Source organism: Corvus cornix, chromosome 1 (genome assembly GCF_000738735.6).
Source record: "Corvus cornix cornix isolate S_Up_H32 chromosome 1, ASM73873v5, whole genome shotgun sequence".
NCBI classification, from domain to species: domain Eukaryota; kingdom Metazoa; phylum Chordata; class Aves; order Passeriformes; family Corvidae; genus Corvus; species Corvus cornix.
In genome coordinates, this window is record NC_046332.1 from 30201733 (window position 1) to 30228521 (window position 26789).

General features: G+C 42.7%; 1 protein-coding gene across 1 annotated transcript; it reads right to left on the reverse strand.

The window, feature by feature from the left end:
* Nucleotides 1-800: 800 nt before the first annotated feature.
* On the reverse strand, nt 801-25940 carry LOC104690338 (ovostatin-like). Its single transcript, XM_019286713.2, has 36 exons — nt 25861-25940; nt 25159-25342; nt 24684-24840; nt 23494-23546; nt 22590-22610; nt 21363-21531; nt 20693-20777; nt 19784-19895; nt 19336-19450; nt 19018-19127; nt 17689-17847; nt 17105-17332; nt 16726-16783; nt 16110-16255; nt 14888-15037; nt 14146-14316; nt 13712-13844; nt 13004-13100; nt 12276-12504; nt 11593-11716; nt 11152-11270; nt 10654-10705; nt 9773-9856; nt 8721-8897; nt 8122-8203; nt 7493-7649; nt 7002-7076; nt 5843-6008; nt 5364-5584; nt 4607-4822; nt 4055-4179; nt 3787-3877; nt 3154-3222; nt 2137-2242; nt 1728-1801; nt 801-997 (listed from the first exon to the last, which is right to left on the reverse strand). Exons 1-35 carry the CDS (start codon nt 25923-25925, stop codon nt 1740-1742), a joined length of 4368 nt encoding a protein of 1455 aa, XP_019142258.2. The 5' UTR covers nt 25926-25940; the 3' UTR covers nt 801-997; nt 1728-1739.
* Nucleotides 25941-26789: the final 849 nt, after the last annotated feature.

Here is a 26789-nt window from a genome sequence, read left to right on the forward strand (position 1 = left end):
CCTTCCGCGGCGGGTCCCGTTGTGCCCGCGGCTCCCCGCCCGGTGCCCGCCTCGCTCCGTGCCCGCTCCCGGGATGCGGGCGGCGCGGAGCCAGGGCGCCGGCGGGCGGGGACCCGCGGCTCTGGGAGCCCGGCGAGAGCTGCTGGCGCCGCTGCTGCTGCCGGGAAAGACGAGCAGCATCCCTATTTCTTTTCCGAGCCCTCCCGATGCTGCTCTGCTGGTGTGTTTGTGTTTGCAGAAACCACCACGACTCCAAGCGTAAGGGATGACCGGAGGGGCAGGAAAACGGGGAGGCTTGCTGCCGGTGGCTGGTAACACGATCCATCGTGGTGTGGTTTGGACAAACTCTGGCCAGGCGTGTGGACTGGAGGGCCTGACAGGGTGAGAGCCAGGGTGTGGGACCGGGCACTCACCAGGCCGGGACTGCAAGCTGCCCCTTTCCTCAGCCTGTCCCCTGCTAAGCATGATACGGAGTCGCTCTGTTGTGTCCACACCCAAACCCCTACTCTTATGCCACAGGGGCAAAGACAGTGTCCCCGCAGGCTGGGGAAAGGTGAGGGGCTGTGCAGCAGCCATGAGCAGTGGGTGCCATCTCTGGGTGTGGGAGGCACTGAACACGATGTGTATTGCAGTAGAGGGCAGTGGTTACCAGCTGTAGCTGAGGGAGGAGGCAGAGTGCTGCAGGCAGGACCAGTATGTTCCTCTCCCTCCCCCAGCCAGCAGTCATGACACGTGGACTATCATTAAAATGCCTGTTCCGTGACGCTGAAAAAAAGCCAGTGCCCAGTGTAACAGGCAGGTTTATTGGTGGAAAGGTATACACGATTATGCTACAGAACTGGAGAGATGTGATGTGAAAGGAAACAGAGAATCAGACACCAGCTCAATCAATGTCACAGAGTCCCACTGTGATTCCTAAGGTGATATGGCCCTTTCCAGGACTTCATGACAGAAGAAAATAGGGTGCTTGGCCACTTGTTCAACATTTATGATGTTCCTGAAGGTGAAAATCCAAAAGAAAATAACCTCAATGAGATCAAACCAATAGCTGCAGGTTGCAAAACACAGGTATTTTTTTTCAAGATACAGGGTAGTCAGTTCTTTCTGTGCAAAACAGACAAAAGCTGGACCAAGGCCTTGCAGAAAGCTGTGCCTGGAATGCTCAGAAACTGCTCATCAGATACCAGCCAGCAGAACTGCTGTGCTGAGCAGGATGCAGACCTGGACCTCCTCTACAGCCAGGCAGCATCATACCTCTGACTAGCTAATAAACCACCTCTGTGATTCATGTCACCTCGTGTTCTCCTCAGATAATGTATTAACTGTCCAAGAAAAAAGTTTCTGTTAGTCCATATGGAAAACTTTGCTTGGGCCTGGGAAGCATAGGCTCCAGAGGGAAGACTTTCAAGGATGGCCATAGGTAAATGGTTCTTTGCTATGTATCCATGCTTTTGAGGAAGCTTTGAAGGTATTTCCCAGTCTTTCCATTATTCTGCACTTTGGCTTTCATTCTAAAAGCTAAGCTCTTCCCAACAGGCAGTGACGTGGTCCCCACTTGGATTCCACTGGTGTCATGGGACAGGATCTGGCCACTGTCTCTGCCTGCTCTCTGAGAAGCCTCATGGAGACTTCATTTTTTGAAGAGTGGTTACTGTTCTACTCACTCTACTCCTGCTGCTTTATACTTCACTTTCTTATCTGCTTGGTTTTTTCTGGCTTTCACTTACCTTTTTGAATCCTTAGTCCACTTCTGCAACAACCTCTTTGCAAGGTGATGTGTACTGAGCAACAGCATACTCTTCTGGAGAGGAATAGAAATGTTCCTGTTACCTTGAAGGTGGATATAACTTATGCATGCTTAAACTGGAGATCCTTGAAATGTCCTTTATTCTGGTGCGTGTATTTTCATAACTCTCTACTCATGCCTACTGGTCAACTTGGTTGGGCATGAGACCAAGTTTATTAAAGTGAAATGAGTCTCTCCTCTGGCCTTAGATTCAGATACTGATGGAGTTCAGAAGAGTGCTGGTTGCAGCAGGGCTGGTTCTGGGTTCTGGGTCTCCCTGAAGCCACACAGTGTCTCTGCTGTCCCTGTCCCTTCCCCACTCTTCAGACTGGTTGAAATCAAAGACCTACCTGTTTCATAGTAATCATAGATCTGCACAGGAGCTGGCTTGGGGTGGGTCACTACAAAGTCCTGCTCAACTGAGAAAGTGATTTCTTTCCTTTCCTTCTGTGAGATCTGGAATGGAAGGTCAGAGATCGCATCAGTCTTTTTATTTGTACAACACCATCTGGAGCAGGTGAGGGTGGTAACTGACAGGTTGCATATTCCAAATCCCACTGATGGCACACATACAGATATGGGACAGCCATTATCTCAACATGCCTGGAGAGTCCAAAGGGAAACTGAACTGAAAAGCTAATAGGTTTTTTATCCTGCTTGTATCACATGATTCTGTAATTCTGTAATTATTACATATCCTATTGCCAGAGGTGGAAAATTATCCAAAGGGACTGGGTTTAATTTTCCAGGGTCTCCCAATTGTCAGGACAATAAAGTTTTGTATTTCAATCCCTCCCATTTCAGAAATGAATATTATATGCCACCAGCAAACTGGGAATCAATTTACAGTGTGCATCACTGGGGTATTGGCTTCTACTAGTTCTACAGGGCCTGAGCAAATTAATACTAAGAAAACTCTGACTCAGGGATTAGATTATATGTACAAGAGAGGCAATGAAAATCTTTCCAGAGGAGAATGAAAGCAGTGTTCCCTGTCCTGTTGGATGGACTAAGGTTTATGAGAAGCCTGCCAAAGAGACATACACACAAGGGAACCTCTTTTCTGGTGTTCACCTGCTTTTGACTGAAAGGAGAAAGATTTTTGATTAATTCCAATGTGCTTTTTTTTAATTAACTTTTTTGTTTTTCTAGTTGCTGGTAGGACAGGTGTTAGTTTGAAGCCATTTGGAAGGTTGGGATGTTACATGCAGTTTGGGAAGTAAGCAGCTTAGTGATTACAGTAAAAAACTGATGAGGAAGAGAACATGATAAATGCACCTTATAGGGTATATCCATATTATGGTTATACCTATTACATGCTGTTTCCATCCTTTGTGGAAATCAAATTGTTAGTGACCAGAACTTACATTTTGCAGATAAAGGAGGACGTGATTTTTCTTGTTTTCTACTTGCATCACTGCATGACTGTCAATGAGCTTTGAAACAAGAAAATGGAGATAAATATGTTTGCAAAACATTAAAAAACAAGTGCTGCCTCAGACCCTACCACTGCATGTCAGTGGTATTCATTCTTCTCCTATTCAAATATCAAGGGCTGGAAGCTAACTTTTAGAGTCCAAATGTTGCTGAATACATTGAAAGGATGGATAAAAACCTACCACTTGACTTAGCTGAGGGTATGAGCGTTTTCCAAATGCACTGATCACTGCAATTCCCTTGGGGAATACTGCCTGACTCTGGTGTGATCTACATCTCAGAGCTAGTCTGAGAGGTTTCTCACCCTTTCCCTACCTGGGCAGTGCCAGCTCCCAGTTGCAGCTGCCAGCTGCTCTGGCTTGAGTTGAAACCCTTCCTAGTTTTAAATATAGGAAGGTCAGTGTGTTTGAAGCTCCCTGGAGGGCATTCCCTCCACCCAGTGAGGAATAGTGCAGCCGTGCAAACACCTCGCACAGCCTGGGGCTGAATGATTCTTAACCACGCCTCTGGTTTTCTCCTCTGTCCCTGTGGGGAGTAATTTAGTCTTGCTCCTCTAAGTTTACCTTATCCAGGGAAGACTTAACAGGAACAAAGCCAGAGAGCATCTTCACATCAATAATGAGCATGTTGGAGCTGCTTCGTTTCCCCGTGTAACTGAAACAACAGAGGGCCCTGTCAGTGGTCCTTTGGGATACTGTGTCTCACAGGCTGACCTCATCAGCATGTCGATCAGCTTGTGGTTCTTGACTTCAGAAGCTGAAGTGAAAACACACAGCAGTGTTCTCTGTGTGCCTTGTCATCTGTGCAGCTGGTTTGCTGAGGGCACATTACCTGCTTATGAGGACAATATCAAATTTTGCTGGTCTATCCCGTGGGCAGGAAGCATTTGGTGTCTGTACTGAAAGCAGAAATCCAAAGTACCCCTCTGGAAGGTGAATGTAGTATCTCAGTGCTGTCTGGAAGAGGAAAAAAAACCAAAAAAACCCCCCTTTTGTTCAAGCATGCTAAGGATTTTTCTTTGCATTCCAAAAAAACAAATGTCACACTTAGTGAACTTTTCTGGCAATGTTGCACTTGGTTTTATGTGGAAGATCCTTGCTTGCATCAGTGATAAACACATCAGACTTCTACTCCTTAACAATGAAGGTGCTTGTACTCAGAGTCACCTCCCAGAAAGAAACCAGACGTTGATCAGAAAGGACTCTTTTTTCCATGCCAGATTTCCCCAGGAGTCAGAATGTGGGACGGGGAAGAGTGTTTAAAGGGTCTAGGGAAATCAAGTAATTAGGAAAAATAAAGAGAAATCAGCTAGAAAATCATCAAAACAATGGCTATCTGGTCTGCAAAATGTGAGACACAATGAAGCAGGGAGAAGACATTTACTTGCACAAATACGCATCCACTGCCATTCATTGTCAGGCTGTATTTCCCAGGGACCTCTGGAAGGGGAGTCTGTTGCAGCAGGAGCCTGTTCTCATTGTTGACAATAAATACGTTTTCAAAAGGCTTTTTGGAAGTGATCTTGACTCTGTTTTGTGAAGCAGAGTTGTAGGTGGCCTCACCATAAGCAGCAAGGGCTTGAAGAGCAATGACTGTGTCCTGAAAAAAAAGGAAAATAATAAAAGACAATTGGCTGCATAGTGTGACCAGTGCAGAGGAGATCAAAGTCACTGTTGCAACATCAACTGCAGTTGCTTCATCCTGAATTTGTATAAAACTCCAGAGTTCCCATGCATGCTTTAGGGTAGAAGAATCCTAATACAAAGGTCTCAGAACATAAAATCTGAGCACCAGAGTACACTTCTAGATTTTTTTGTGGTGATAAAGCCTGTGTTTTCTGAGGAGGTACACAGAACTCATGGGTCATCTAACAGATGGGACTTGCTGTTTTCTAGGCTCATCCCTGACACAAATATCTGTATTTGTTGCTAGTCAAATTACTCTTGTATTGCTTTAACCTTTCTATAGTTGAGAAGAGGGGGGAAAAAGTATTTTGGTCTCCTAACAGAAAGGTTTGGTTTCTCTCAGAGACAGCAAATAGAAAAGATAAACAGGACTAGGTAGTCAGAGCTCTGCTGGAACGCTGAAACAGTGCCCCAATTCCTAGGACTGGCTGTGGAGTGGAAGGTAGTTTTGGCACCTGGGTAGAAGAGAAACCTCCATAGGGATTCTGCTGCCTGATGAGCCACTGCACAATCCCTGAGGCCTTTGTGAGATCGTCTTTATTCCGGTTGGGTTTGTAGAGCAATGCCAGCAACACGTAACTGGTGATCTCAACTTCAGCTGAAGGGGCGTGGTCAAGGAAGGAGGGAGATTTGTCTGATGGAGACCTCTCCTCCTGCTCCCAGTGCTGTGAGCCATCTGGATAAACAAAGAGAGGAAGGAACCCATATTGATTACAGGTGTCACTGCTCTGTGCTGCCTCAGTGTCCCACTGCATCCAGGCCTCTTCCTCAACAGGGCTCTCTGCAGATCAATGAATGCACTGCAGATTAACTCCACAGATTATTTGTGCAGTTTGGTTCATGTGCCCATACTCTCAATATTGTCAAGGTTAGACCATCAGTAAGATCTGTTCCATCTTCCCACATCCCAATTCCCCAAGTGACTGAAACTCACCAACTTCCTTTGCTGATTTCTGTAACTCTGCAAGGAATGATTCACATTTTTCTGCCTTGCCAGCTAAGCAGAAAGCATAGGCCATGAGTGCCTGAGTGTAAACATCACTGATTCTCTTCTCAGATGCAGTCTCCAGACAAAAAAAAGCATTTCGGATTACAGGGTACTTAAAAACAAAAAAACATATGGCTCTATTCAGGACAGTAGTCTTCACCTGCTCAAAAATTCATTTTCCTTAAACCTGTTCCTCATCCTGTCACTATCACAGCAATGAGAGTGGGATTTCAGCTTGTATAATGACTTCAGGAGAGAGAATACAGAATTCTTCAAAAAGGGATTTCACAGGAAGCATCAAACAAATCAAATAGCTTTCAGTGGTGTTCTTAAAGAAGCTGGTCTATAAACAGAAGACTCTTCTGTTTCATTCACAGATAATTCCTTCTACTTACCTTCATAATAATTTGCTCTGCAGTTCTGTAGTCAAGAGTTTGTTGTCTTGAACAAATCTAACTTAGTAGTTTCTATCCTCACTGACTTTGGTGTAACTTTAATTCTGTGATGTTGTACTAGGTTTACACCCACAAAAAATCTACAGTTTGACTCCATGTCCTCAGAAAGGATACGACAAAGTGGAGGCTAACTCACCTATTGAAGTCTAACATCTCTGTAGTTGCCTTTGTACTACCAACTATTTGAAAAGGACAGATCAGCTTTTGCTCTGATGGACCTTTGTTTTTCCAACATAGCTTTTAGTTCCATTTGTAGATTTTATAGATTAACCTGCAACAACTTACTTTCTTGACTGGGCTGTCTTTGAGGCTAAGCTGTAGTGTGTGTGTTACTACCTGTCATGTGTGGGTTTCTACTTGTCAAGTCTTTTTGTTGGAAGACAAGGGGTGTCACTACATATTTTGTGTCTGTCAAATGAGAAGATCTAACCCCACTGAGGTTTGTATGGTTTCTACTCAAAGACTGGTGGTTTAGAGGTATAGGGATGGGGACCTCCTCTATCACAGCAACCAGTTCAGATGCAGAGCATGGTCACCTACTCTGGGAGCTCTCTCCCTCTCTTTCTCTCTCTTTACTACCCAGACAATTAAGCAGATGCTGGACCCAAGTCAAACTGGGGACCAGTTCCATCTGAATACCAGGACCTTACCAAACTGGAGTGCCCAGCTTCCAGGATGGCAATGGTGATGTAGGCAGAGAGCGACAGCTCGTCATCTACTCCTCCCTGAAGACAACATGGAGAGAGGAATAATCAGCGAATGCCACAGATGAGAAGCCTTTAAATATGAATTGCCATATCTCAGCTGAGAGAGTGTGGTTGGTTCTGGAGGCAGTCCAAAAGGAAGGAGAGCATTCTCATAGCTCTTGAAGAGCTCACAAATCCAGAGAAGCCCTTTGCTATTAAATCCAAAAACACTACTCCTTCAAGCTTACAGTCCTGTAACCCTATCTCAGGTGCACATAACATGTAAAGTAGGTGTAGGAAAGCTGACTGAGCTGAAAATAGTCATTATTAGATGTGGAGAGTTAGCCCTTGGAAGAAGACAGGCATTTGGAGTGAAATATAGTTCTTGGCAGTAATAGGAGAGCATATTCTTAATGAAAAAGTGTAAATTTGGCCAAGTAGTAATTCTCTGCTACCTTCAAGGCATTGTTGAAGAGTGTCCCAACACTCTGGAAACAGCCCTCTATCTTCTGTTTGCTTGCCAGCCACATCAGGGTTTGAGACTGGACACTGTCATCAATATAGATTAAGTGGCCAGCTTGTGCAAATGATCTGTACACAAAGGCAGTGAGCCTGCAAGAGAAAGATGAAGCTGTGAGATGAGCACTGGAAGAAACAGAAGAAGCCAGTCCTCCTATTTGTGCTTTTGAGGAGCATGAAGAGTTAAAGCCAGCATGTTGGTGGGTTGCTTTCTCTTTGTGTGCTCCTCCAAGAGAGAGAAGTTACAGGATGAGCAGCTAAATGGGACATGGGAAGGAGGTCCAGCACAACTCTGAGGCTGATCCTGTCTACAGAGCACCACAGTGCAATGGGTTTCATGGGAGACAGCAGGAGCGTGAATCAGAAAGTCAGCTGGGTCTTTAGGGACCAACATCTCTTTGTACACCCTGCCTGACAGCGGATGGAAGGCATTTCTTTAGTACTTACCAACCCCCAGTCCTAGACAGCTCTGTGCATCTGATTCAGCCAGTAAACTGCCACTTATCTGCATCATGATATTGAATGCAAATTCTCCTCTGAGCCACTTCTGCTCCCAATCACTCACCAGGTGTTCCCTTCTTTATCTCTGGTGCCAAAGATGCTGTAGGACCCATCAGGATGTTTGTATGACAGCTGCTTCTGGTAGCCTGCAACAACATGAAAAAGGAAGTGTTCTTGGATGTAAAAGCAAAACCCTATTTTGTTTGCTTACATATTTGTCTGAAACCACAGCGGGTGAGAATGGAAAGGCCATGTATATCTACCAAGCAGGAGGGGAGCCCTGAGGGATCCTGTGAATGGAAGTATGGAACATCATGTCCTGCAGAAACACTGAGTCACAGGGTAGGCAGAGCTCTGTCAGCTCTGTGCTCCAACTAGACTAACAGAATCAGCATACATACTGTGCCTGAGTGGAAAAAGAGAAGGGGACTGAAAGACTAAACCGCAAAGGAAACGTGGCGGTTGAATGCCAGAAAAAGGCATAAGATAAGAAGATAAAGAAAAGTAAAAAATATCTTGATCAGGGCAAACCCTTGGGTCACTGGGCTGTGCTACAAATGTGATGCCATCAGCCAGGGTAGCCATGCTGCTGCTGCTGCTTCTGCTCACTGGCCCTCAACAGGAATTTCAGCACACATTGTAAGGGAACCACAAAGCTCTCACCGCTCACTAAGTATCCAGTGGCCTTGGATTTGACCTCCCAGCTCAGCTGCCCTGTCTTGTTCAGGTAGTCCAGGATGTAGATGTTGGGTGCAAAGAGGGCCATGTTCTGCTCCCCACAGCCAAAGGGCATCTGGAGGAGCTGGTGCAGGTTCTGCATGGCAGTGCCCATGATGTCACCTGGGGAGCAGGAGATGGGAGGGGGGATTAGCACAACTCATGGCCACTGAAATCACCAGTAATTTCAATTCCACAGGCAGAGTCATAAAAGCCTAGCTGGGGTTGGGAGCCACCCGAACAAGCATGAAGCTCTCAGTGCTGAGTTCTGTTGTGCTTTGCAGCCAACAAAGAGTCCCTTTCCTGCCTCTCCTTACTTAGTCTAAATTGCCCTTACCAGAAACACTTATTTTAGTGCCACTTCAAGCAGATGCTTCTTGTTGGAAATGAAAGGAGCTTGCAGGAAACTTCTGTTTCCAGAGGATGGAAGGGAATAGCCAGAGCTGCTACATTGCAACATTTATTGCAGAATTAACAACTAATGCTGCAAAGAGACATTGATAGATGTGTGATAGACCACCTCTAAATTTTTATTTCTAGGAAAGGTAGCACAGACCCAGTAAGGGATTTCTGGAATGAGCTTCTGAAAGTCACCAACATTACAAAGCAAGGATTTTATGGCTAGTGACTCATGTAACTAAGTCCATGTCCTGAAAAGACTGAAAAAACTCTAATGGCATCTCTGATTTGCAGGTGGGTGTGTAGAAAAAAGTCATACTGGCATGAGTCTGGCTGAGGTCATAACTCAGAACTGTGCTGCAGTTTCATGCAAAGAATTTCAAATGCACTAAATTTAAGCAGAGTAGTGAAGTGATGCAGTGATATCTAAACTCCATCTTGATGATGCAGAACATTGATGGACAAGAAGAGAATCAGACTCTTTTCTCAAAAGTTTCCCACACAAGGAGTGGAAACTCACATTCTGAATCCTGAAAGAGCCTTCTTTTTATATTTTCTACATTTTCTTTATTTTTATATTTTATTAATTATATATTTACCAACAACAGAAAATGAGGCTCTGGCTGATCCTTCCAAAACGTTTGTAGGTAGCTCTAGAGCTATATCTTGAATAACTACATCATCTGTGGAGAAAAATATTTGTCATTTGTATAGGAATATTAATTGTAACAGTGAAATGCTCCTGGTACAAACTGCACGGTACAAAATTGCACACAAGAGACAGCAATAAAGTGAAACTCACAGCATTCACCAAGAACAGACACAGCAAGAGAGAAGAGAGAATGGACACAGCAAAATCAAAATTGTGAAAAACAGATCAAGTGGTGCAGTCACTGTCATTGCTCAATAGAAAACAGTAAAACAGGGAAAGATTAGTGCTCACAGGCTGCAGTATCTGTGAACCTGGGGATTTCTTCAGTGACAGAGTGGGAAGAGGTGTTTGGTGGGGGTCAGAACTGCTTTTTTGCCTCTTTTAGGCCAGCCAGGAAACCTTAGGAACTGTTTGCTGTCAGCACTGAGATGGTGTGGAAAGGAATATTATATTTGCCCTTCCCACTAGAGGTGGAAAGCTGTAAGCTGCAGGTATCCAAGGAATAGAGGACAACAGTCACCATGAGTGAATGAAACACAGGACATACTTTGCACAGAAAGGTCATCTCCCTTTGAGAGCTTCACAGCAGTCTTCCTTCAGCATCTGAGCACTTCTGACCACGGCACAGACTCTGCCTCGGTGATGTGCACCAGACCACACAGTAATTTGGTAGCAGGGAATTGAACTATTACACTATTACACTCATACTAGCTGTCATATGGACAGCTCTGGTAAAAAGGGAAAACATCAACAAGCACTGCAGGAAGGAATGCAAACTCCAACCTTCCTTTCAGTTCTTCTCGAGACAGCAGTATATAAGACCCTTACCTTCTGTACAGATTAAGGAGTTTTGAGTCTTTTCCCTTCTGATTCCTTCAGGCTGCATGGAGATGGAAAGAGGAGACACAGGCAGTGGATGAGACAAAAGCATGCAGAAGAAATTCAGTGACAAAAAGGCCACACCCTTGCCCAGTCTGCTGCATGATAAAACAGGTGGATTGAAACAACAGTTTACAAGCTCATGTACAGTTTGGCTACTCCTAAAAGGGAGATCCCATCAGATGGAGTCCCTCATTTCCAGTTTCTCCTCTGCACGAGGGAGACATGCACTTATCAACACCCACTGATCCTCATGGAAGAGGACATCAGATGGGAGTGGACTTGGACTTGGGTTGAACAGCCAGACACTGTCCCACACAGGTAGAGCCATACCAGGAGTTCTTTAGGGAACCTGAAAAACTTTTACTTGCTTTTGGTACTTCTGCTGTGTTTTAGTTTCTGCAGGAAAAGGAGTACAGGACAAACAGGAAGAGCTGTCAGCAGTACCTCAACCAGCAGTGTTCTGATCTGGGTGTCCCTGTAGTCAATACTGATGTTCCCAGGGGCTTTGTCTCCACAAGCTTCATCATCCTTGGTCTCTGCAGTAACGCTGAACACTACATTACCTTAAATAGCAGCAGAAAAGGAAAAAAATGGACCTCTATCATAGAGGATGATTGAGAAAGTAAGAAAAGGTTGATGAATAAGATAAAGTAGTTCAACATAATGAATGGTCAGTCACTGTAGGTGAGACATACGGGAAGAGAACTGATCTCTAAAAGTGGGAATGATAAACACACTGAAGTTGTGGAGAAGCTCTTTAACCCAACTGAAAAGACCAGTAGTAGACCAAACTCCCTAGGTTGGAAAAGGATTAAATTTTTTCAGGTGAGATCTAAATTAGTATCAATCTCAGAACAGAAAACCAAGTAGATTCAAAGCACATACCAATTTCTTGGGGGAAAATATTCCAGACATAGGTCTTTCTTTGCTTGGCACATACACATCCATCATCCTCTGGGGAGATGAGTTTGGCTTGATAATCAAGGGAATCCGACAGTGAAACATTAATCTGAGAACAGAAAGAGCAGTGTAATGGGGTGAAGGTTTTGTACCATATGCAAATGGTGCTTTATTATTAGAGAGGGGTGAAAGACTATCTCTTTATGTCCAGAGTAAACAGTGTAAAGCAGATTTAATGCCTGAGATGATAGCGTTTGATTAATCATCCATCAGATGTGACCTGAACATTTTTCCCTCTTGTTTCTCACAACATTCTCGTTGAGATGTTAAACCATCCTATGCACACCTGATTCCTAAGGAAAAGACCCCACTTAAGCCATTGATAGCTTGCACAGCTGTGGATGGCGAATGATACTCTGCAAAGCACTTCTTTCTTTTCTCTATGGATCTTGAGAGAGTTGCTTTATAGACCCATTCTAGTTATAGTTCACAGAGATCTCCCTTTTCTTTGTAGTGGTTTAAGAGGACAAATCCAGTCATGATATCTGTTGTCAGCTACAATGAGCAGTACCTCAATCAAGAGCAGATCCAACCACCTGCACCAATCATTTTGCTGCAGCTTCTTTGGAGATGGGGTAAGGTCTAACCATCTGGGCAGAAGTACACACCTTAATGCACTGGTTGAGGTAGTTGAAGACAGTGGCTCTAAGCAGGAAATCTTCTCCTCGGATGATAGAGTATGGCAAGGTCAAATCAACAAAGAAAGGCTGCAAGGCTGTCAGGGTGGCAGGCACAGATGTGCCAAATCCAGCCAGCTCTTCCACACAGAAAGCACTGGCTTTCCATTTGGTGATGGTGTCAGGGATGGTGTATGAGATGCTGGCTTTTCCAGTAGAGCTGATGGGAATGGAGAAAGGATGAAAGTTTTAGAAAGGGTAAATTTCATATAACTTGCTTCTCAGTAGAGGCAACATGTTTTGAAAACCAGAACTACCGTTATTCTATCTGCAGACATCCCATCCCACATGAAATTTATCACTAAAATCTGAGAAAAGTCCATTTGAGAGTTCTTCTGCCCATCATTTCCTTGGGTTTGGAAAGACAAATCAGAGTTCTTGTACTGCAAATCCGTATTTTAAATAGAGGTGTCCTTCATCTGAGAAAGGGAATATGGCTCATGGTACACACATTGTGGGGACAGGTGTCTTTAGGGACATCTTTGATATTTTGTTCATGGAAAAGAGAAGGGCAGATGGGCAGCTGGTGATTGAAAAACTGGGTTTTATGGGCCAAAAACGAAGAAGAGTTGGCAAAGGATTGCCACCTTGCAGGACATCAGGGGGCATATTTACCAATTCCTTAAGCAAGGCAAGGGGATTAAAGAAGCAGTACTCACTTAATTTGAACTATATCCCAAATCCAAGCTTCAGGGAAGAATTCCCGAATAGTCTCAAGGATGAGTCGCCTCTCTCGTTCCTCCCTACCAGCTTCAGCTGGTAAGAGATAATGAGAATTTAGTAAAACCTGGTTCACAGAACGGAGACTCCCAGAAAGGACAGGTTTTAATGTACATGGGCCAGTATGAAGGACAATGAGTGTTTTACCATTTCCTTCTAACTGAGACTATATGCAATGCCACACAAATATTATTTTATGTTACTAATGTATCCCCGGTTAGGTATAACCTGCTGTCAAAGGAAAAAGAAATCATTATTTGAAGAGTTTTGGTCTCCAAATATAAGCGTGAGACCTAGGGCTAGAACTCAGGTCACTTGGCTCTTAACTCAGTTTGCTGTCCCACAGTCACACAGTCTTTCCCAGCTAGCTCTGGTCAGAAGGGAATCATAATAACTAACAGTGTTAGTTTTGTGTGACACTGCCAATTGCCAACAATTCCCAGTGTGAAACTGGACATGAATCAGAAGTGTAGACCTGAAAGACTCTTTGGGGCATTGGCCATTAGCTTAAGCTATCTCATTCTGTGCCAGGCCAGTACTCAATATCAAAACCAATGTGGTTAATGAGTACTGTCCATGTTCCTATCACATGAATACCACTTCCTTTAAGGAGAAAGGTAAAATCTCCTTCCTGTCCCCTGTGTTACCTGATGATTTGACATGGTGTGCAGAAGCCATGTGTCCTTCATTCAATGCATATGGTTGACGTCTTACAGTCTCACTAGTGCATACAACTGGTTGTCGAACCTTTGAGTTGGTAAAAAATTTAATTCCCATATCCTGTAAAAAGCACATTTTGGTGTTAGCCATAACCATACTGTAACTGAGGTTTGTTCCATTCTTCCCTCTTTCCCATTACTGTGTTTCCACCACAGAGGTGCCCAGAGACATGTATGCAGAGACTTTTGGGAGCTTTGTGCGTGTTGGAAAATCACAGTAGGCACCAAAATCAATTGAACATAGAGGTCCAAGAGGAGAGTTTGTCATGTATAGGTTTTACTAACAGGATCATTAGCAGAATCTAGCACTACAGTAGCAGAAACTTACTTCAGCATATTTAAGTAATGTACAGGACATTTACCCTGAGGATTTGATACACATCTGGGCCTAATCCAGACATTACAGGTGTGTAATACAAGCCTTTGTGAAAGATGTGGTCAGATGAGACACAGGGCTCTTGGGAGTCTTCTTCTAGATTGAACCCCTGGAAGATGTAGCCTTGAAAGTCTTGTAGGGGATGCAGGCTGTATATCTGTGAGGGGTAAGGAAACACAGAAAATGTGTCTGTGTGAAGATCAACCTTAATTTCACTGTCAAATACTGCAAATTGCCAGAGCTGAGATGTCAGCCTGTTTGACAGGCTCTGTTTGCTCTGTTTCCTGGACTGAGAAATGGCTGAATGGCTGGGATTAGAGGGCAGTGGTCAGTGGCATGAAGTCTAGTTGGAGGCCAGTAATTAGTGGTGGACAGTAGGGTGCACCAATACTGGGTCCAGTCTTGAACAACACCTTCACTGATTGCCTGGATATTGGGACAGAGTGTACCCTCAGCAAGTTTGCTGATGGCACAAAACTGGGAGGAGCGGCAGATATGCTGGAGGACTGTGCTGCCAGAGACCAGTCACAGGTTAAACTGAATCCCACATGAAAGAGGACTTCCAATCCACAGGAAACAAATCTCTTTATTGCCTACTAGAGATGGTTTATGACCAGAACAGGCCTAAAGCTGTAGAGCTCTAACACAGTCTAACAATATCAAGTGGAGAGACACTGTAATGGAGGAGGAAGAAGCCGTGGAAGGAGACAAGGCATTTGGCAGCTTACCATTTCCGTGGTCAGCTCTGTCTCAGGCTTCAGGAGCAGCACACTCTGATCCACTGCCCTCACAGCACAGAAGGAGTTGGCAGCAGCCTCAATGACCAAACTGACATTGGAAGCTGGGTTCATTTGCTTTTCAGAGAATTCCAGGTGGACCTGAAATTCATTGAACAGATGTTGGCATGGGTAATCCATGCTGCTGGGGCTGAACTCTGTGTGTGAGTGGAAGGCAAGAAGGAGAGGGAAAGGATTTTCTGTTAAAGCACAGAAAATCTGCCTGGTCTCCACCAGGCCTCTTTTATAGCAGGGACCTAGGCAATAAGCACTCTTAGATTCCTGTGATAGCTTAAGTGAAGCCCACCTCAAGTAATTTAAAACAAATTGTGATTCTTTTGCTGTTATTATCAAATCAAATCAAACCTTATTATGACTTGTCTACATGCAATAATCACTACAGTGAGCAAATAATGTTTTTCCTAGGTCCATGGCCCATGTTAGCAAATATATAAACCAGATTCTGTTTTGGACCCGTTCAGAACAAAATCAATTTCACATTTGTGTTAGATAAGAGGAAAAGAAATAGGAGGGGTAACTAGAAATGGGTAACTAGAAGTGGGTAACTAGAAACATTTTGTTTCATGTCACTTGGTTTGCTTTGTCCTATAATTTCATGCATTTTAGCTTTCAGGAGCTAAAGATTAGAAAAATCTTAATGATGAAATTTGATTTTTAAATTATAAATGAAAAGGTACCATTAAAAAAAAAAAGGAAGAAAAACTTAAACCCCAGATTGATTTTTTTTTCTTTCTTTTCTGTGTGTATTTAGTTCTCGTAAACCTAAAATGCATTTTTCAACAAAAAAGTGTGAAAAATTAGATTCAATAGTCTAGGGCTAAGTCTAAAATGTGTTCAGTATCCTGAAGGACAGAAAGTGCAGAAACTAGATGGAACACTAGTAGAGTTTAAGAGAGGCAAGAATTATTTAGGATTTATGTGGATTTCCTGAAATGTTTTTGACATTAAAGGAAGATCTATCTTTTGACAATAAGGCCAGGCGGTAGAGGAAAGATGTAAGGCCAAAGAGAAAAAAGAAAAATGAAAGGACTGATGCAGAGAGAAGTGGAAGGAAACAAGAAACACAACTGGAGATCTGTTGTTGAATGTATACACAAAGAATTTGTATTCACCTGACAGCAGGTAAGACTTGCTATATCTTAGTGCCTCTCACCTTGTTTTTGAAACACTTCTCAACTGGCAATTGAACACTGTCTGCCACCAGCTCCTTGTCAGGGTGTAAGGTGTACACCAGCAACCGAAGGGCTGGAGCCATTTCCTCACTGACCACAAGTGGAATGATGAAAGTGCCATTTTGGCCTGTTAGAAGAAATAAAGGCACCAATAAGGAAGGAATATCAAAGATTTACTGTAGTAGTAGCCAAACTCAACAGGCATGGAATTGTACCAGTCAGTGGAGCAAGCTAGATTTAGATGATAAACTGAAACATTTTCCAGGAGGTGATGTGCCAAGGTTTAATCCAGGTGGTCTCAGATTTATTGTAGATTTGAACATGCGGCCATATTCAGATTAGCTCCTAAGGCAGACACTCTGCATTCCCTACATCATCCTCTGGGAAGATCTTTAGAGAATGCTATTTGACTGATATCAATTGAACTTATTGCTGGACTAAACCTGACTTTATAGTGATCTTAGTGGTCGTGCTACTATCATGCACACAGGCATGGACAAAGAGAGATACAGCCCTCCCAACAGCTTCTAGATTCAACCATCTGGGTGTTTGTTTGTTTGTTTTAATGCAAAAATATGGATTGGCAACTTAACTTACCAGCTTGGATATTAACTTTAATTTCCCCTGTAAGGACAATCTTGCCTTTTGCCATGCCCTGTGCAGAGAAGATCAAGACATGTATGGGTTGGTAGAAGTTGGAGGGAGAAAGCAGCAATCGGGTTTGTTGTGCATCGATAGGACTATCCACAATGAGATGATCTCGAAAGCTTAAGCATAAGCCTTAGGGCACACTGAATGCTCCCACTGCTGCTGCTGGGAACAATGCTGCTGGTCACAAAGCAGAAGCAAAAGGAAGGGAAGAGAGAGGCAGAGAATACCATGAAGAGCTCTCACTGCTGTAATTCCTGTAGATGGATTGCCAGATAGCTGCCCAGTAAAGCCCTTTCAGCAAACCAACCCACAACCTCCTACTCACCACATAGTAGAAGTTCATGGCATTGATGCTCCTGTATCCTTCTGTGTTTAAGACATAGTGCACAGTGATCATCCTCTTCTGCCCACATTTCAGATCTTTCCATAAGGGCCCAATCCTCACAAAACTGCTAGTCCAAGAGTAGAAGCGCTGGACGGAGAGAGATGCTTCTGGGTAGTAAGGCTCTATCCAGCCTTCGTAGTGGCAGTGGTCACTGGTTTTATAAATTGCCTGATCAGGAGAGGGAGTGGGGAAGAAAAGGAAAACAAACATGTATTGCTAGGGAAATCATCATCACATTCTGACATCAGAATGATTAGTTCACATAATGCATATAGATAAGAACTGCATCTAAAGCCAAACTGGTAAGGGAAAAGCAGCCTTGCAACAAGCCATTGCATTGCAACAACTCAGATGTTTTCCTCACTCCTCTTATGGTCATTTTTGAGAGCTCTAAACTGTAAAATAAGATGGAGAAAGTACATTTTTATTACCAGAACTCAAATATAATTCCATCTCTTCTTTTGGTCCAGTTTGAGACCAGTCATCTCTCTCTGTGTCTCTATTCAGCCTTGTTTTGTACTCACTTTCAGACTGATCTCAGGATCAAACATTTCAGATGTGTCAATGCTAAACTCAGCAACACCCTTATGATCCGTGGTGAAGTTGTCTGTGTTCTTGTTATTGACAAATAGCTGAATAACCTCATTGGAAATAGGAGAGTTGTCTTTGTCTACCAGCTTGACCTGTAAAAGGGAACATGAAACATGTTGAGCATATTGTCTTTCTGTATGTAGATACTGATATTTTGCACTCCTTTGCTCTCCAAACAGCAAAATTGTTTTTTCATCTTCTTTCAAAGCAATACTTGACAACTGAAATGTCTCTCTTCACTTTCTGGCAAGTATTTGACTTATCTAATGAGGTTTGGAGCAGAAGCTTCCTCAGCATATGCCACACCATTGATAATGTTGTTTTGTGGAGCAAGAACTTGTCATGTCTCATCTCTTTCCTGATCAGTGCCTTCTGACTATACATATTAAGTTTAAAAATATTTTTTCTTTTCTCCCTTCCTTTTTTTCTTCCTTAGTTTTGAGAGTCTGTTGATGCTATTTTCAGTGTCTGAAAGCCTTTTATCCACATCTTTTTTTTTTGAACATTTTTCTGATTGTCTACAGGGTCTCTGCTGTTTATGTGTTAAACAAACAAATAGGAAAATAACAGGCCCCACTAAGTAAATTTTATGTTGCTAGAAATGAGCGTTCATTTTGATTTTTAAAAAGAAGAGAACAGAGTGAGAATGGGAACCAAATAAGAAAGTTATATAGACTTTCCAGAGGGGAAAAATCTCCACACTTGAAAGACAATCTTATCTCCTTTCAGTGCTACTGGTCCCCCTTATCCTTTCCTCATTGACAAAAGCTGAACTGAAGGAGAGAGATTTATCCCTACCCTTTAAACCACTGACAGAGTTATGTGGGTATTATCATGAAACAAAATAATGGAAAACCTTTTTGAGAGAGAAACTGTTGTTATCTCCTAGATTTTTTGTGTGTGTCTTAGATTCCTTTCCCTCTTTCTTCCCTCATCCACCAGTGTTTTTATTCATGTCTGGCTGGCATGTGGTGGTCAGTTCTGAGGGGAGAGGCAGTGATTTATAGCAAGCTTAAAATGCAAGTTAGAAAAATGCTAGTTAATGAATTGTTCTGATTTAAAGTGTTTCTGGCAGAATCAAACTCAGAATAAACAAATAGCCTTCAGTATTCAGAATTACCAGTAGGGCACTGTATGTAACAGAAGAAGCTAGGGGAGAACACCCCCCCCCCCCCAAACAGTCCCCTAGATGTTGCCATCGTTGTTGTTATGTGATTGCCTGTCTATCATCTTCAATACAAGCCCTCTAAGCTCTTGCTTACCTGTCCAAAGTAAGGAATTCCTCTTCTGTAGTGGTGATCCATGTTCTCAAACTGTATGGTGCTCATCACCTGAGTTATGGAAATAACCTGAGCAGCTGTAAATTGCAGGCCTGGAAGACATGGCCAGAGTCAAGAGAAGATACACTTTGTCCTGCACAGAGCATCATCAGAGTTTGCCTGGAGATGCTCACTGTGCTTGTAAAAAGGGACCTTCCTCAGGGAGACATTCTTGTACTCAGCAAGTAGAGGCTGAGTATCTCCTACTCTCCTCCTTGCCCACACCACTGCTGCTGTTTCTGACTGTCCAGAAAGGATTACCTGTTCCTTTCTCTGTCACAGTGGCTTTCACGTCAAGGTTCCTCATGTAACCAGTGCGATGTAGCTCAAAGATGTTGGAGCTGAAAACACGGGAGAAGCAACCGTCTGTCTCCAGCTGGAAAGGGAAGAAAAAGCCTGTTCTCAAGGCTCATAGTTTGCAAAGGGTGTTAACAATACACAGGACTCTTTAGTGAGTGAAATCTTTTCCCAGTACTTTTAACATGATTTACACATGTTTATAGGAAACAGAGTCATGAAGATGAAACATGCAGGAAGCCAAGAAGAGAAATGAGGTGCCCTGAGCTCCTAGCTAGTGATACAAGCAAAGAGATGAGTAGAGTGAAGAGAAGGATCAAAGAGAGAAAAAAAATGTGATGGGAAAAGGGGGAGACACAAGAACAGAGGAGAGAGGACAAGCATGAAGAGGAATATAAATTATGTATCATACATTTGTGGTAACGGATTGACAAACTGGGCTCTTCTTGCACCTCCCATATGAATCAAAATCCCTGCACACACTGAGCTGGACTTTGCCTTCAACAGGCTGGCCATAGGTGTACCTAGGGGAAGAGGAAATATGAACTGATGAGGTCTGTGAGCTAACAGTTGAAAAATAATCTTAAACTAATGTGTGCAGGAATAGATCCAAGACAAGCACTGAGCTGGGAAGCCAGAGCATGGAATAGTTTCACAGGCTTTTTACTAACTCTCCAGCTGTAACAAACAAAAAATAAAACTCAGAAATCAAAATTAGTTCTTTTTCGCACCTAAACCCATGAAACTAAGACACAACTTAAATGAGAAAAAAAATACCTTCATAATGAACAGACATGGCTACTGACCAAATTAAGACTGTTGTCTCCAATCTTCAGCTTTGACTGGAGTTCTAGACTCACTGAAATCAAAGCAAAGCTCCTCGTATCTGCAAGGGGATCAGGATTTCAACTCTGGAATTCAAATTACAAGATCTTGGTGTTGCTGTAAGCAAGCTCCTTCTGAAGGACCAAGCTTGGAGGAAGAGTTAGACAGCTGGAACCATAAGATCCCTGCTAGAATTTAATGGTGCTCTGCTTTATGAAGGTCTCCCTCTGAAGTGGGTTTTTGGGAGTGGACACATCGTACTTTGCCAGGGAACCTCTCAAAAGATTTATCCAACATGTGGAACTGAAAACTCATACAATAAAATGAGATGAGCACACAAATAAATGAAAGCTCCAATGACCACATCAACCCTGACCAACCTCTTCTGGGGCCCTGCATATTTTGGTTTCTTCTCCAAGCCCTGGCTTTTTCCCCAGTTCTTGGGAAGTTCTTCCTCTTCAGCATATTTCCTAACAACTCTGCACTTGGTACTTACAAACCACAGACTTTCACTGTGAACTCTGAATCCAGGACTGTAAGGCTTTCTGGTACAGTGACTGTGACATCAAATTTTGGCAACACTAGGACAAAGAATGGAAAGAAAAAACCCAATACTGGCATACAGTAAATTTGCAGACCTTCTTAAGATGAAAGCAAAAATGAGGATATATCTCATTGTTAGTCACAGAAGGAATGGGATCTCAGAACTGGAGTGGCAAAATGATTAAGAACTGGCCTGATCTGCAACAGCTTACTGAAATATTTCTGCAACATTTTGAAGAGAAGACAGGACTTCTGAAGTGAATCCTGTGATGTCTAGACTCCTTGCAGATCTTTGTCCAAGAAAGTTCATGGACATAGCTGGGAAAAGTTTAGTTTGTCTCACTGAAATTTGCGAATTACTTGATTTCTTATGGAGATTATTTTGCTGGCTGAGTATGTGAAAAATGTTAAATTTTTCTTCTTCGGTTTGTGGGGTGTTTTTTTTGTTTTTGTTTTTGTTTTGTTGGTTTTTTTACTGTTCTCTTTCTTTTTTTATCTCTCCAGTTCTTAATGGCAACTAATTGGAGCTGCCAGAAAGCTGTTTGAAGTTTTAGCACTCAAAAGGGTTGCTTGATATGGGCTCATCTCTAATAATGTTTTCTACACTGAGTAAAAAAAAATACCATATTCCACCACAAGGAAGGAGTGACTTGTTTTATCTCCTGACTTCTTTGCTACGATAATTTTGTAGTTCCCCAGGATAGGCTCTTCAGTGAGTGGGAATTCTAGCTGAATAATGTTCATCTCTGACTTCACATTTTGCCACTGAAAGATCCTGTTGCCTCTTGGATCCTGAAGAAAAAAAGAATACAGACTCACAGGCTTTTTGGCTTGGAAATCTTTTGCTTTTAGCACACAAACCCAGCAACAAAGTAGAAAACAGAGCAGATTGCTTTAACTCATTGGAGAAGCTGCTTAATGCAAACACATTGAGTTAAATCACGCCTTTGTACTCGGATTATTCATGTTATTATTGATGTTGCTAGATTCTCATCTATTGTTCTCAGATTTAGGCATCCTCTGCCAGCCTACTTATTAGTCTCAGTCATCAGGGGAAGTTGCATAATACTGCTCTTCCTGCTCTTTAGTATATGTCGCTCTAGATTTGCACCACGAGGGGAGAAAAAGAAAATCTTCTTTGTGCTTTCCCTTCAGACAAGTTTATCCCATGCAAATCTTGGCCTTTAGCAACCCCAGACTTTTTTTCAGCTGCCAGGAAAAGGAAGGAAGCATTAACTGGGGTGGCATTTTCCTCTCAGTATATGTTATGCTAGTTAGACTAAAGAAAACACATTCACACCATTTCCTTGACTCTTTACAGCAATGACTGGAAGCAAAACATGTGGAGAGCTCAAAATATGTATGTTTTCACTGCAAAGAAAATAAAGTCTCCTCACTTCACAGTGTAAAATGAAAACTTGTAAGTTTGTATGCTTGTAAAAAACTTGTATGCTGTCTAGACATGAACTGCAATTGTGTTAAAAATCACCAGAAAATGCCATGAAAGTACTAAGATCACTGGTAGTTGTATTCACAACCTATATTTGTTCATTGTTTTTAGCAGCACTAGAGTTATAGAAAGATATATCCCAAAATAAGTTGAGCAAACTGGGGGAAGGGGAGGGGAGTCAAAGGCAGATACAAGAACACTACAACTTTTGACTGCTGGAATGATTATAGGTGTGCTTTCCATGTCAGTCAGGCTCAAAGAGCATGCCTGTGTTTTGTGGAGTTTCTGTTAATTTTTGCTGGTGTACTCAGCAGCAGAATTTGCCTGTGTATGGACACATACAAACCCACATAAGGACGTGTGCCCTGAGTAATGCAGTACAAAGACAAAACTTTCTTACCTGAATTGAAATCAGTGGGTACTGAAATAGGAGAAAACAAAGTGGAAGAAGAGATTAGAAGGCTGATCAAACAAAAATTATTTTTTCTCAAGACTGTGAGAAATGTATAACCAATATTCAGTATAATACCATTAATAAGAGGTGCTCATCTCTTACTTTGATCAGCTTAACAGCAATTTTACTTCAATAAGAAGCTTTCATAAAGGAGAGAGATGAAATGAGAATGGTGGGACAGTTTCTGATCATAGTGTTTTTAGTGCAATCTCAGAGCATATGAGTGAGCAGAGTTATAGAGGTGCACACAAACCATGATTTGGGCTTCGTTTTAGCACCAGCTCTTTTGTTACTGCAGTGCTGTCTCCTGCATTACAAGCACAGGAGAGGAGGTCAGTGGAGACCCTTCCATTGATTGGCTTATGGACTACGAGCATGAAGAGAGACTGCTGGCAGTGGAAAGAATACCTCTGAGGAGATAAACAATTGCGATAACAACTTCCTCTTTCATTTCCCCCATTTCTAAAATGGGCAAAGTGCCAGGTGGATGATTTACTGATGCCTGCAAGCAACAATTGCTGAACGGCAATAGCAGGAGACTGAACCATGGGCTTTCTGGTCAGAGCAAAGATAATGTCTGTGGCAATGAAGTGGAGGGGTTTTTTAAGCCTCTTTCCCAGTGACAGCAGAAGTTGTTGTGTCAGGAATTCAAACTGCTTCACGCTTGCCTTCTTCCCTGTGCCTCTAATGACAGGGTGGATTACAGCATGTGCTTACGAAATCAGGTAAATTCTTTGGCATTTAGTCTCTGCAACATCTCGTTTTATCCACAGCAATCCTTTATGTAAAATTTGAGAAGAAGTTGTCTCTCAGAAGTTTTAAATCCAGGGGAATATTACTGGTCACTCACCTTCTCCTGAACAGGTTTAAAATTGAAATCCAGGGCAGCAACACGAAACCTCACTGGAAAGGCAAGGAACAGGGTGTTAGCATTGACCATGGTTTGTTTGTCTGAGCATGATTTTTGCATTCATTAGTACCCCCAGTTTCACAGGATATTCCAACAGTCCCACTTGCACAGGATGCACATAATGAAGTGCATCTGAAGGTAGAAGAATCCTACACAGACTTTGATTAAGGGACTTTTCCCTAGCATGAAGTTCTTGTACTCTCTCATAAAAGTTTCCTTTAATGTTACGAGTGAAAATTTTACTTTCATAAAAGTTTAACCTCACAGAAAGGGGATGACTGAACAAATAAAACTGCATTACCTTTTAATAATTTAGTTTAGTCTGCTGCTTTTCCCAGCTCAAAACCAAGCCATTTGACCAATAAACAACCCATGTTGGACACCTTGGTGGCACCAAATTCCAACTGGTAAGCTTTCCTTCATACTATGTATCTATGTAGATAGAACTCAATTAAAATAAAACTAATCTAGTCTTATGGCTGCATTATGTGACTATTCTCTGGGAAGAAGTTTTCTTCTAGTATTTCCTAAAGTGTGTGCTAGAAGCCTTAACGCCTAGAAGTGAATTGAAGAATGGATCTAGATAAATGTAGCCCTGCTTCATGGCCAGGTGAGAAGCATGGGTAAGGGAATAGCATAAGTGCAAGAATGCAACATGAAAATCCAAAGTCCAAACACTTCAGGAGCCAGAAGGTAAATAGTATGATTTTGTCTTTAACCACTTATAATTAATTTCGAAGTAATGGATTTCACTCTTGGTGTTTAGACTATTTTGATGCTGACCAGCACCACAGAGGGAAGACTCTGGAAGCATGGTTTTATGCCAGGTAGTGATCTATTCACCTCTTCCCACTATCCTGGCCTGTCATCAGTAATGAAACAGCAGCAGTGATAGCTTCTGCCACCTGGGAGGAAGGGACAAAGAAAATAATAGAGATCATGGGATGACGGTCTCCTGACATCCTGAAGATGATTCCCTAAGCTACACAGCAAACAACTGTAATAGTTTTAACAGAAACTCTGAAGAAACTGCCTAGAGTGTAGCTCAGCCTGAAAAACACCGGGCAGAGAAATTCTGTCTGAAGAAATTGCCTCCTAAGGCCCATGTTATAGACAAAGTGAACATTCACCGGTCTGTCCTGGTCTGTAGATGGGTTTGTCTGTCTGCACGAAGACAATGCTGTCTGTGTTCCAGATCATCACTGACCGCCGCTCCTCTAGGCTGATGGTGGTGCCCTTGGCAGAGAAGGAGATGAAAGCCAGTGGTGCAGAGTGGACAGGAGGAATCTGTGAAAAAAACAGGAAAACATGGAGAGGTTGTTAGTCCTGAAGTAATTTGCCCCAGAACCTGCTGGATAGCAATATCTGTGGCCTGGGCTCCTATGAAGAGACACAATCTCGCTTCTACCAACTTCATCATCTTACTACTGTTGTCCATAAAAAATGTCTCCTTGTCCATTACTGTGTTACTCTCCTATGCTTCCTTTTGCCTTTAACAAGTCTTATTTCTTTCCCTGCTTGTTCCTCTCCTGTGCTCTCTGCTTTAATTTTCTTGTCCCTGTTTGCATTTCTATTCCATGGGGACATAAATGAAAATTAACTTACCTTGAAATTGAAGCATTGTAGACCACTGTTTGCTGTCACGGTTTTCTTAAAAATAGTGGTACTAACAGAGCTGTATTCTAGGGTTACTCTGACGGATATTGTCTCATTGAGGTTAAGGAACTGCAGGCAAACCTGACCTGGAGAGTCATTTTGGAGGACAGCAGGCACCATCAGGACATACTGTCTGTGAGATCCAAACATCAAAGTGATCACACTCATATATAAAGGAGAAACAGCCTCCACAGGATAAAGCAAACACATAACACTGTTACTACTCAGTACCCAGCAATTACTTTACATTAAATATGACACACTGCCAGTGCTCCTCATTCTGTCCTGCAGCTCTGAACTAGCCCAGCCCTGGTATTGCCCCCAACTCTGGTATTGCCCCCAACTCTTGCCCTTTTGCCCTTTATTTGAGCCCTGGGCCCACCTGGCTTTAGCAAAACATCCTGCTGTCACTACTGCTATTGCCTTTTCTGGACACATGTCAACTTCTATGGAAGTTCTGCAATAGGTAGGAGGTCTGATCATATTATATGAGAACGATTCACTTGCCATCCCCATTCCACTTCAGCTTTCCAGATATAAAAGATGAGCCCTGGCAGTATTTAATATTTAGAGCAAAATGAATAACACTGATTAGCACTGTCTTTAAAGCCTTTCCATAAATACTAGTAGTAGCAATAGGGTAGTTCTTACGGCTCAGGTTCCTTTGCAGCAGTTACATGCCAGAGAAGAATAGCCAAAAGAAACTTCAGCCACATTTTTCTCACTGGGAGACAGAAGAAAGAGATAAGTTCTCTTCCTGTGAAACAATTCCTTGCCTACTAGTTTAACAGCTCTGCAGCATTGCTCACCCAGTGCTCCAGAGGAGAAGAAGTTGGCTCTTCAACTCCTGCCTGGCTCCTTCCTTTGATGTTAGTGCCTTTATAACTGCAGCAAGGGGTGGAGATCCCAGTCTATCCCATCCCTTGCAAGAACCGCCCCTAACACTACTGCAATCAAAATCAACCCACCGTCTCCAGACTGTAACACTTCACTGCAGTTCTCTGAATGTCTGCACAAAATATCTTTAGTGGTCTTGTTTTCAAGGGAAGGGGCTTCGGTTTTTACACTGAAACTTGTCCCAGCATGGAAAAGCACAAAGTGACCTAAACCAAAATAAGTCTGTCAAACCAGATTAACAGTTGAAAGTTTTCCCCATTGTTCTTGGAATTTACCATCTGGATTGACAGTCTGGGTGAAGTAGACTAATTTTCTATACTTTGTCACCAGATTCTGACTAAAATAATAGATTGACCTCTCTTTTCCCTTGCTTTATAGGTATTTTGAAAATTGATGAAATGGAAAAATAGAGAAGCTAGAAACAGAAAGAGATCTAAAAAGTCTTAGTTACTTCTACCTTAGCCATTGAGCACTTAACAGCATTGCTGAAGTTTGATTCATTTCAGCTTGGAATTAGCCAGTTGCTGGGTCAATGGAAATTTGTTAGTTCCCCAGGTTTCCAGTTTTCACACCTGTGTGGAAGCTAATTGAGTTTTTTATTAGGGAGAAGGAAGGTCTTTTGTTCTTTTGTTCTCTAAAGAGAAAACAAAGCACTCAGGTGGGCTGCTCCCCACAAGAAAAAC